Source organism: Olea europaea, unplaced genomic scaffold (assembly GCF_002742605.1).
Source record: "Olea europaea var. sylvestris unplaced genomic scaffold, O_europaea_v1 scaffold963, whole genome shotgun sequence".
In the NCBI taxonomy this organism is placed as follows: Eukaryota; Viridiplantae; Streptophyta; class Magnoliopsida; order Lamiales; family Oleaceae; genus Olea; species Olea europaea.
In genome coordinates this window covers 115,874-126,754 of record NW_019268131.1, presented here as the reverse complement: position 1 = coordinate 126,754, position 10,881 = coordinate 115,874, and the positions used below count along the sequence as shown (strand labels likewise).

The 10,881-nt window shown below is 33.0% G+C and overlaps 2 protein-coding genes and 1 non-coding gene across 4 annotated transcripts in view; 2 read left to right on the top strand and 1 right to left on the bottom strand.

Moving 5' to 3' along the window:
- LOC111392700 (protein cornichon homolog 4-like) overlaps window positions 1-10,881 on the top strand; it is a 34,638-nt gene that overhangs the window by 7,681 nt on the left and 16,076 nt on the right. The gene's annotated exons all lie outside the window — the stretch shown is intronic.
- LOC111392698 lies at window positions 4,095-8,660 on the top strand. 2 transcript variants are annotated; one of them, XM_023018093.1, is made up of 3 exons: window positions 4,095-4,552; window positions 5,305-7,269; window positions 7,954-8,660. In XM_023018093.1, the coding sequence occupies exons 2-3, from the start codon at window positions 5,338-5,340 to the stop codon at window positions 8,281-8,283; spliced, it is 2,262 nt and encodes a 753-aa protein (XP_022873861.1). In that variant the 5' UTR covers window positions 4,095-4,552; window positions 5,305-5,337; the 3' UTR covers window positions 8,284-8,660. The 2 variants fall into 2 exon arrangements, with proteins under 2 accessions (XP_022873861.1, XP_022873862.1); XM_023018094.1 differs by lacking the exon at window positions 4,095-4,552 and adding an exon at window positions 4,702-4,864.
- TRNAD-GUC lies at window positions 8,965-9,036 on the bottom strand. Its single transcript has one exon. It is a non-coding gene; the product is annotated as a tRNA-Asp (tRNA).

Genomic DNA, 10,881 nt, shown 5'->3' with positions numbered 1-10,881 from the left:
ACAAAATTTAATAATAATAATAATAATAATAATAATAATAATATTATTATTATTATTATTATTATTATTATTATGTGCAAAACACACCCTTATTATTATTATTATTATTATTATTATTATTATTATTATTATTATTATGTGCAAAACACACCCTTATCTTATTGACACATTTAACATGGTACATGGAGTCCGACATCTTTAAAATAATACTTCAATAATTAATAACCTCTGACATTTATAAAATTTCTAGAATATGGTCGCGGTCTATGTGCATAATTGAATATTTCAATTGTCTAATAATAATAATAATACAAAATATTAAAAAATTAACCAGGATCTCGAAGTACCTTTTGAGTTGCAACGTGAAAATAATCTAAAGGTCAAGAAGATAAATACATTAGCTAATGATGATTAATTTATCTTTGTTAGACAAATCGATCACCATCCATATTTTTTCAATTTCCTCTTAATGATGTGTCGATAAGATCGACGGAGATAATGGAGATTGATCAAGATCACAAAGATTGATGAAAATTATGACTTAACATAGTTATTTATATAATGGTATTAATCATATTTATGTTATTACATCTATCATATTTAGATTGATATCGTAGTTATATAAGACAATACTCTTCTTAAATAATGTAAATAATCCCTTAAAGGGAGATCGTTCCGTCAATTTTTTTTTATTATAGTATTATAGCATACTTTAACATTATGCTGACATATACATATATCGGATTGGACATAAGATGTAAACTGACATTATTTAGCCTGATTAAGCCACACAATCCGTGCATGCCATATAAGACAACTTCACATTTTCGGATAACCCAACTTGCCATGAAATGCAAATTGAATCGGATCAGACTGCTTGATACATTACAAAATAATAATAATAATTATCAAGCAGTCTGATCTATACAGTCCTATGTGCAAAACACACCCTTATCTTATCGACATATTTAACATGGTACATGGAGTCCGTCATCTTTAAAATAATACTTCAATAATTAATAACCTCTGACATTTAATAAAATTTCTAGAATATGGTCACGGTCTATGTGCATAATTGAATATTTCAATTGTCTAATAATAATAATAATACAAAATATTAAAAAATTAACCAGGATCTCGAAGTACCTTTTGAGCTGCAACGTGAACTTAATCTAAAGGTCAAGAAGATAAATACATTAGCGAATGATGATTAATTTATCTTTGTTAGACAAATCGATCACCATCCATATTTTTTCAATTTCCTCTTAATGATGTGTCGATAAGATCGACGGAGATAATGGAGATTGATCAAGATCACAAAGATTGATAAAAAATTATGACTTAACATAGTTATTTATATAATAGTATTAATCATATTTATGTTATTACATCTATCATATTTAGATTGATTTTGTAGTTATATAAGACAATACTCTTCTTAAATAATCCCTTAAAGGGAGATCGTTCCGTCAAATTTTTTTTTATAGTATTAGAGCATACTTTGTAGACTTCATATTGAATCCTAAATTTTTATTTATTTATTTATTATTATTATCATTATTATTTTTTTCTTGGGGGGCGGGGGGGGGGCATAACTCAGCCTCTCAAGGATGGGTTTATTGTGTGATCCACGTTGACAAAAAAATTTGTCAACGTGTGACTCTTGTGGTAGGTGATCGACGTTTGACAAAATTTTGTTAACATGTGACTGTTGATGGTTGACATAATTTTTTTTAACATATAGTTATTTTTGGACTGTCCATAGGAGTTGGGCTATTGAATTCTTTTGTACATCAATCTTTTGTTAATAAATTGATATTTCTTGATCATTCAGTATTAATTTGAAGAGGGATATCATTGAGATCAATAGATATCATGGAAATTGATGAAAATTGATGAAGATTATGACCAATGTTTTAAAAATCAGATCGGACCGACCAGTTCAATCGAGAAACCCACGAATCGTTCAAAATTCTGGTTCAGTTCATTCCCAAACCCCACTTTCTTGAAACCAGATAAAAAACCGGTCAATTGAACAATTTAATTGTTAACTCAGAAACCCGATGCCGATTTTAACCGGCTTTGGCAGTTTGTATTTAGTATAAAATTTAAACTTTTCACATCTCAGCCTATTATAATAGAAAGAGGCCCAAACACTAGCCATATCAAGTAATGGGGTTTATTGTGTGATCCACGTTGACAAAAAAATTTGTCAACGTGTGACTCTTGTGGTAGGTGATCGACGTTTGACAAAATTTTTGTTAACATGTGACTGTTGATAGTTGATAGAAATTTTTTTTAACATATAGTTATTTTTGAACTGTCCATAGGAGTTGGGCTTTTGAATTCTTTTGTACATCAATCTCTTGTTAATAAATTGATATTTCTTGATCATTCAGTATTAATTTGAAGAGGGATATCATTGAGATCAATAGATATCATGGAAATTGATGAAAATTGATGAAGATTATGACCAATGTTTTAAAAATCGGATCGGACCGACCAGTTCAATCGAGAAACCCACGAACCGTTCAACATTCTGGTTCAGTTCATTCCCAAACCCCACTTTCTTGAAACCGGATAAAAAACCGGTCAATTGAACAATTTAATTGTTAACTCAGAAACCCGATGCCGATTTTAACCGGCTTTGGCAGTTTGTATTTAGTATAAAATTTAAACTTTTCACATCTCAGCCTATTATAATAGAAAGAGGCACAAACACTAGCCGTGTCAGGTAATTACCCACCCTTTTATAGAGTGACTTTAGAGCATAATTATGTATATAATTAAGATGGCATAGACATTGTGTGATTAATTGGAAGTTGATCAATGGTAGCTGCAGGTCCTTGAACATTATAAAATATAAATGAAATAATTATTTTAAGTAGTTGTTCTGAAAATTAATAACCTCAGCTATTAATAAATTATCGCCGTATTAATTTAAAGAGGTTAGTCTGTAGATACAAAATTCAAATATGATGGATCTTAAGGTAAATTTCACTTTTGGAGGGAGATGTGCATTGAACACAACATTAAATACATGTCAAATTATTGGAGATCACATAAATGTATGTGGGAATCCTGGCTAATATTATATACAGACAAGATTAATTAGTAGCAAAAGACAAGAGATTTTAATCAAACTAAACCTGCATTTCCCAATAACATAAGATAATAATCTGTGCAGGGATTCTTTATTTTAATAATTTGGTTACCCTCCCTCAGTTGGAAATCTTGAAATCTCCAAAATACCCCTAGTTTAAGGACCATAAAGTGGTATTAAAGGGGCAATTCTGTCTTTTCGAACAGCTTATCATCCTTGCTGGTGCCTAGAGCATTGTCCAATAAAGTAATGTTAAAGATGGTCACAGTAAGACAATGTTTGGATAAATTTTGAAGTAACCTGAAATTTTCTTTCAAAGTAACCTGCAGTCTCTGACTCTCTGTATGTCTTCATTTAAGACAAATTTCTTTAATTTTCAAACTCATTTTCGATCACACATTCACATAATAAAATATTTTATACGTAAACTGATTTTTCCCCCATTTCTAAACTACACATTTTCTAAAAAATACGATGTGAAATATTATTTTTTCCAGAAATAATGGCCATCAAAGAACGGCTAATTTCTCCGTGGATTCAAAAATGATAATAGAAAAACAATAATGCAGGCTGTTCAGACCACACACATTATAAGGGGGGTGGGTAATTTTTTTTTTTAAATAATCCCCCACCCCCTCACACAGCATGTGAGGGGACCTGTACAGATTAGGCATTTTTCATAGAAAAAAGTAGTATGCATCCTAATCGTAATCACTATATAACGAATATGAAAGAAAATGCTTCTTCATGAACTGCAATGTGGAAGTCACCAACCCTAACTCCAAAATCATGTGAGCAATCATCCCTACTTGATTGTTTAGTCCTTCTCAGTGATAAGAGAAATGAATAATTCATGAAGAAATTACTTTAAAACTTGTTTATTTACTTATAAGTAAATTTTGATGCTAAGCGAAACATGGAATAATAAAAAATAAGTACACACCCAACATGGAGAACAACAGCATATGATAATCAGTCAAAGAAGCTAACTTTTTTAGTGGACATTAGCAGTGGCTTTTCAGCTCTCTGTCTCTCCATCCTCTGTGAGATTACACCCCACACCACTCCACCCCACCTACACGTAGAAATGAAAATAAAAGGAAAAGAAAAATTAAGGGCATGCATGATATTTTACTCTCTTTTTGTGCTTTTATATTTATCTTTACTGTTAGTGGGCTAGTCCTTATTATTTTTCCCCATCTACACTACTTTTCCTGATTCTCTGAGAAGGAGACAACTCTGAGTACTTGTTTTCAAGTCATATTGTGGCTTTTCTTTAGTAGTGGTGCTTTTGCATTTTTATTTTTTTGGAGGATATCTGGTGTGAAATGGCCAAATGCGCGGGCCTGTCTTCGGATGAGCTTTTGAGATCAAAAGATTGGAGAAAATGATTGATTTTGCTAGCAGTTTGTTGAGTTTTTCTTTTGCTTCACTTCTTGAGATCTAAAGGTGGGTATGGCTATTTTAATGGCAATTGAGCTTTTTCTTGGCTTGGAGTTCAAGTGTTTGCAAAAATGTCGCCTTTAATGATTTTTTCTTTTTAATTATTATATGGGCCATACTAGGCACTTAATAGAAGCATTAGAGATCCAGTTTTTCAATTCTTGGATCATATTGGATATTCAGAAGTAGATTTTTAGTTAAAAGTTCTAAATTTTTAGTTGGGTTCATGCATTTCTTGCCATTGTTGTATAAGATCCTTGAAATGCTTCAGAGTGTAGGAAAAACTGGATTTTAGCCTTATTTTATCTCAAGAAATGGGTATGATCTTCATTTGGTAGTAGATTTCAATTTTTTGTTAAAGAATAAATTAGAATTGTTCATTTTGGCTTTGGGTGCTTTTCAAAATGAAATTTTATTTTGTTCATCTTAAACAAAATTGAAGAAGATGAACAATTCTGAGTAGTGGCTAAAAGTATAAATTTTTGTTCAAGTGGAATATTTTCTGTCATCATATTACATTGAATTAATATTGGCGCCTGTAATTGCATGCTGATCTTGGTTATGCTTATATTTATTGTACTTGTGATCATGTTTTAGTTTATTGATAATGTTGTATTCACCAGCTTTTGATTTTTAAGTACTCTGTAACTACTTATGGGCGGCTTGGAGCAATATTGTAAACTCAACATTTTCATCTATTTAGTTCATAATTAATTTTGGAATCTCGTGATTTGACTTAGTATATCTATATTTTCTAGGCAGTGTATTAATCGATGATACTGGAGTGACTAATGGAGTTGGACTTCGACAAGTATTGTGTTGTAGAAGGAAGTCCCACAACAGTCCTACAGGCTCCTAGACCTCAGTCGAAAGTGGGAAATAGAAAATCAAATGGAAATCTCAAATGTGGAAATGATATACGGACTATCAACGAAAACTTTGCTGAGATTAGCTTTAATCGCTACCGTAGTGCATCTTGTAGAGATGTTCCACGTACAAGCGCCAAACGAGAAGGTAATGAGGTGCTGAGGAGGGGTTCGGTTTATCAAAGTTCTAGGGAAGTGAGGCTGAAGAAAAAAATAGTTCCTGTAGAGGGAAGGAAAAAAATTGAGCTCTCGCGAGGGAGTGCACCTATATTGCCATTTGGAATTATTGATTCCTTGTGTAGCTCAGATGAAGATAGTTTACCAGTTGACCGGAAAAGGTCCTCAGTAATGTTGCTAAACTCAGATCAAAGTACAGCATCTGTTAGCAATCCCTGTATAGAGTTGAGTTCTCGGAATTATTTAAATCATTCTTTCCGTCCTTGTCCAGGAAAAAGTTTCCCACCAAATGTTTCTTCTTTATGTTTGGATTATGGAGAAAACCAATCTGTTGTTGATGCAAATAGCCAGCCGGTTCAGGATCCCAAGACCACTTGTGAACCCGTGACTGGTCCTGTAAATGATGGAAACATCTTACGGTATAGAGATCAAGATGTCATTTATCACAAGTCATTATCAGAAAAATTGGCTTTATCGCATTTTCCTTCTCGATCAGAGAGTGATAGCTCGAGGGCCAGCAGTCCAAAAGTCCGGTTTAGTCCTGTTAGAAAGTTGTTCGATCCATTTGTTAAAGCCAAGTCTCAGAGAAGTCCGTTGAGTTCTGCTAATGAAGCTGGCCAGGAAACATTAACTGGGATAAAACCTAACAAAATATTGCTTGAATCCCTGCCGCAAGATTTAGCTGAAATACCAAACGATTTGGAATGCAATTCTTGGTGTCAAGAGAAAGAGAACTGTTCTTCAGTTTTGCAGTGTTCTCCAGCCCACCTACATGGCGTTCTCAAGTTGGAAAATAAACACGGAGTGCCATTTTTTAAGTTTTCAGTTAAGTCACCGGAAGATGTTTATGTGGCAAAGACATGGAAACCAGATAATGCTTTAACTTCGGTCTACACCTTCCATTCACTTCACCATAGAAGAAAGAATAATGCTAGTGGGTGGGGATTGAGAAATGACAACAAGGAATCGTCTGTGGTGGGACAGATGCAAGTTTCATGTTATCTATGTACCGAATTAAAAGGTGCTGGTTCTTTTGACAACTCTATGGTGACAGAATTCGTGTTGTATGACATCGCACATCCAACGAAAAGTATTTCCTCTCAAGATAATTCCAATTCATCCCTTGATGTTGCTAAAGCAGCCCGGGTTTCTGATGAAATTTTGTATTGTGGTAATCCTGAACTGGATGAGGTCTCTACTAGGAAGAAGACTAAACTTCAACTTAAGCATTCTCGTGACAGTGGTCACTTCAACTCATCAACTCCACTTCCTCTGCTGGCAGCAGAATTGCATCCGGAGCTTGAAATTGCAGCTATAATTATGCAAATTCCTTTTGCGAAGAGAGAGAGTCTGAAATTTAAGAGTCGGGATCGAGAGAATGATAAGCTGATTTCTCAGTTGCTTGTTGCTGGTGGGCTCAAGCAGCGAAAGGCAGGTATTTCTGATTCTGCGAGTCCTGGAAAAATGCACGTTGTGATTCCATCTGGAAACCACAGTTTGCCAAGTTGTGAAAGTCGAGGCCCTTCTCCATTACTAGATAGATGGAGGTTAGGTGGAGGATGCGATTGTGGTGGCTGGGACATGGCATGCCCTCTTAATATTTTCGACAATCCGAATATTCAAATTACTGAAGACCATCCCCCGGTGGACAATCAGCATCCATTGGAACTTTTTGTTCAGGTAATCGCCCTCAATCACGCGTTTCATGATCATTCATTATCTGATGGCAACTTTACTTTAGTCTCTCATGTTGAAGACATAATAAATAAGTTTTCCCCCTCTGTAACAGCTCAATCTTTTAGACGAGGTTGTTCGACATGCTATCAGAGCAGTCTCGCGCCCATTTATGAAAATTTGCACATGTAACATCTTTAATGAGAGAATGAATCTCAAGGGGCGTGTCCAGGACATAATTTTGAATTAATTGATTTGTCACCTTTTTAACAACTTGAGCTTTTAGATGAGATGGTTCAACATCAAGTTAATATGGATGCTTGGTGAACAGAAGGCAATTACGATTTTATGATCTGAGGCAAAATTAGGCCAAGGACAAATAATACAACAAAAATATTTTAACGAATGATTATATGAATTTCTTACCTGTGCAGTTGGTAAGCATCAGCTTCTTAATCTATGCAGTTTTCAGGAATGATAAACGAAATAGGAAGGTTGATATTACCTGCTTTCTCTTTTAGTCGTGTATCGATGTCTTTAACATTCTTATTTCATCAGTGTATGGCATTTTAACGCCTTTCGAAAATTCTCGAAGTAACGATGTGCTTTGACTTGGAAATCTGTGTCAAAATGTAACTGCTGCTTTCTATTTGCCTTAAAATCTAACAAATTTTCTCGATCTGTGTACAGGGACGAAGAGATAGTATACCGGCACTGACCATGAGGGCTACTGATGATGGACAATACACTATTGATTTTCATGCTCAGTTATCTTCTCTACAAGCATTCTCAATTTGTGTTGCTATTTTGCATACTGCAGAAGCCTCCACCGCCGTCGGGAAGGAGAGAAACAAAGAAGCGTTGCAATGTGATTCCATGAGGGTGTTCGCCGAGGAGGAAATCAAAGGTTTGATGGATGCAATAGCAGACGACGAGAAATGCGAAGTTAACAAGAAAATGGAAGAAGTTTTGCCATCTTTTGTACTCGATCCACCCTTCTCTCCAATTGCTCGAGTATAGTAGCTCTTGAACAAGTTGAGATCAATACCAATCTTCTCTGTATCGATCCAATTTTGTCACGAGATACTTTCCACTACCCCTCAACCATAGGATGCTCAAATCAAATTCAGGCAAAGTTCTTTATGGGGCTACTCTAAAGACAAGGATCGCTGCGTTGGAGCCGGGAAACTATTTTTTTTCTTGGTATATTTAATTTTTTACATCCAAAATTTGAACAAAAAATTATACTTCTTATATAGTTAGATTGATAAGTTAGGGAGGAAATAGTGACCAGTTAATCAGTGAGAAGTACCTTTTGGGAGTCATTTGTGACGCTTTTATATTGCTTGTTGTACCTACACAATAAAAGGAATATAACCCTTTTTTTCTTTTTTCCATGTCTTTGGTAAATATTATTCTTTGCTTCTTCTGTAGTATTGTGTGGTTGAAGTTGGAGGACAATAACTCATTCTATTGGCAAAAGATCTGGATAATCTTGTCGAAAATAAGTAGGAAAAGAATTATAATTAGTCTAAATTAAGCAGAATGGAGAAAGAATTATATTGTCCTCTTCAACTTTAGTCAGGCGTTTCACTATAGTTGCATGGCTTTAAGGGAACACACTGTCCCATTAGCACAGTGTCTTGAGGTGGCTTGTACTTTTGCGCGCAAAAGGAGAAATATTTTATTAACAAAAATGAGCGCCGTTGCCGGGGATCGAACCCGGGTCACCCGCGTGACAGGCGGGAATACTCACCACTATACTACAACGACTTCTTGTGAGGGTGGCTGTAAAAATTATATATAGTAAATTAACTTTGGTCAAATCTACAACCATAAATAGAGTTTAGTTTGTTTTATATCTTTTTCAGGATTGTTCAAGATTCAAGGACGAGGCAAAACTCAACCACAGTACAATGACAAAATTAAAATTTTTTTTTCCTTGTTCAACAATATTCAATCAATCATACATTTATATACCATTATAATCTACAATCGAGTTTTAATACTGATGTGTGAAAATTTAACATGTCTATAACATAGTAAATTATAAGTCCTAGGATTCATTTGATCCCTTCAAAGTGGGACGGGCTCAAGTATTATGAACATGATGCACAATATCAAGTAGAGAAGCTAGGGCCAATCTAACTCCTTGTCCCTTCGTATGAAGTGTCAACCAACAATGTCAGTGTATTTCAAGTAAATCATTAGAGAGAAATTGAGGAAAAGTGAGTGTGTGTATGGCAAGCTTAAAAAGTTTACTTGTAAGTAAATAAAATTTTAAAATAATTAATCGGAAATAAACATGCTCATAATGATGGAGCATCCTGAAAGTATAAGCAGAACGTATCCATGATCAAACTATTAAATATTTATACAACAAATATCATATGTAAATGAAATATCTAATTTAAATGAAGTGTCCAAGTGGTGGAAAGTGTGAAATTTGTGTGGGAGGTTGGAAATTTGGGTAACATTTGATGCAATAATAAAAAAAAAGTCTCTTATTGAAGCCTTGAACTTCCTTGATTAAAATAAATTTTTTTTATTTTAATTATTTTCGAAATTATTTAATAGATCAAACTAGTCAATATTTTTTAACAATCCATTATCCACGTTCCATTAAAATTGCAAATCTTTCTGGATCATGATGAAAACAGTTATATTTCTTCTAATATAAATACTCATATGATTTTGGAAAAATACATCAAAAAATGAGATTATGATTTTTATATTCCGTTATTTTTTATACTCGAGTTTTACATCTTTTTTAGGAGTACTGGTCCTTGACACGTGCGTTGCACGAATTTTGTATTTATTGTATTTTTATTAGCGTCAAAATTGTAGATTTTTTACTTATAAGTAACTTCTTATATTTTACAAATATTTTTTGTCTGTATTTTTATTTGTTAATAATTTCTTACATAAAAGTGATTGTTGAAAATAAAATAGTGATAACAATAAATATCAACAAATAAAAATATTACTAATAAACAAATTCAAAGAAAAAATTAGTTTTCATGCTTGAAAGTCTCAATCCTCCATAATACGGAGGTTTGATCTCTCTATAACAAGAGACTTGATCTCTCATAACAAGCCTCCGTATTACGAAGGAAAATCCTCCGTGATACGGAGGCTTGATCTCATGGAGAGATCAAATCTCCATAATAAATATGGAGAGATTCCTTTGATATTTTTTTTATTTAAATGATATTTTATTTATAGATCATCTATTTAACATATAAGTTAATATTTAATTTTAAAAATTAAATATATCTAAATATTTACTCCAAATTTTTAAGTTAATATATTGTTAAGTTACAAGTAATTTTTACAATTATAAGTTTTTTTTTTTTTACTTTTAAATAACTTTAAGTGAATTTTTTTTAACATGTATTTATGGAATTCACACTTTTGCTCTTAAATTAAACCCCTCAATTAATTATTATTTAAACGGCTCGTAAACATTTTGATTGATATTATTTTTTGGTCATCCAAATGGTTACTATATATCTTTTACGTACATATATAAAAATAATGTTTTTATTTATTAAAAAATGAATATATTTATTTTTCGAAAAATGAGTTTTTATTATCATTTCATTTTTATTATGAAAT

Coding starts and splice junctions, on each gene's coding strand:
- LOC111392698 (XM_023018093.1), top strand. CDS start 5,338: ATGGAGTTGGACTTCGACAAGTATTGTGTTGTAGAAGGAAGTCCCACA. Junction 7,270..7,953: donor CATTGGAACTTTTTGTTCAG/GTAATCGCCCTC, acceptor ATCTGTGTACAG/GGACGAAGAGATAGTATACC.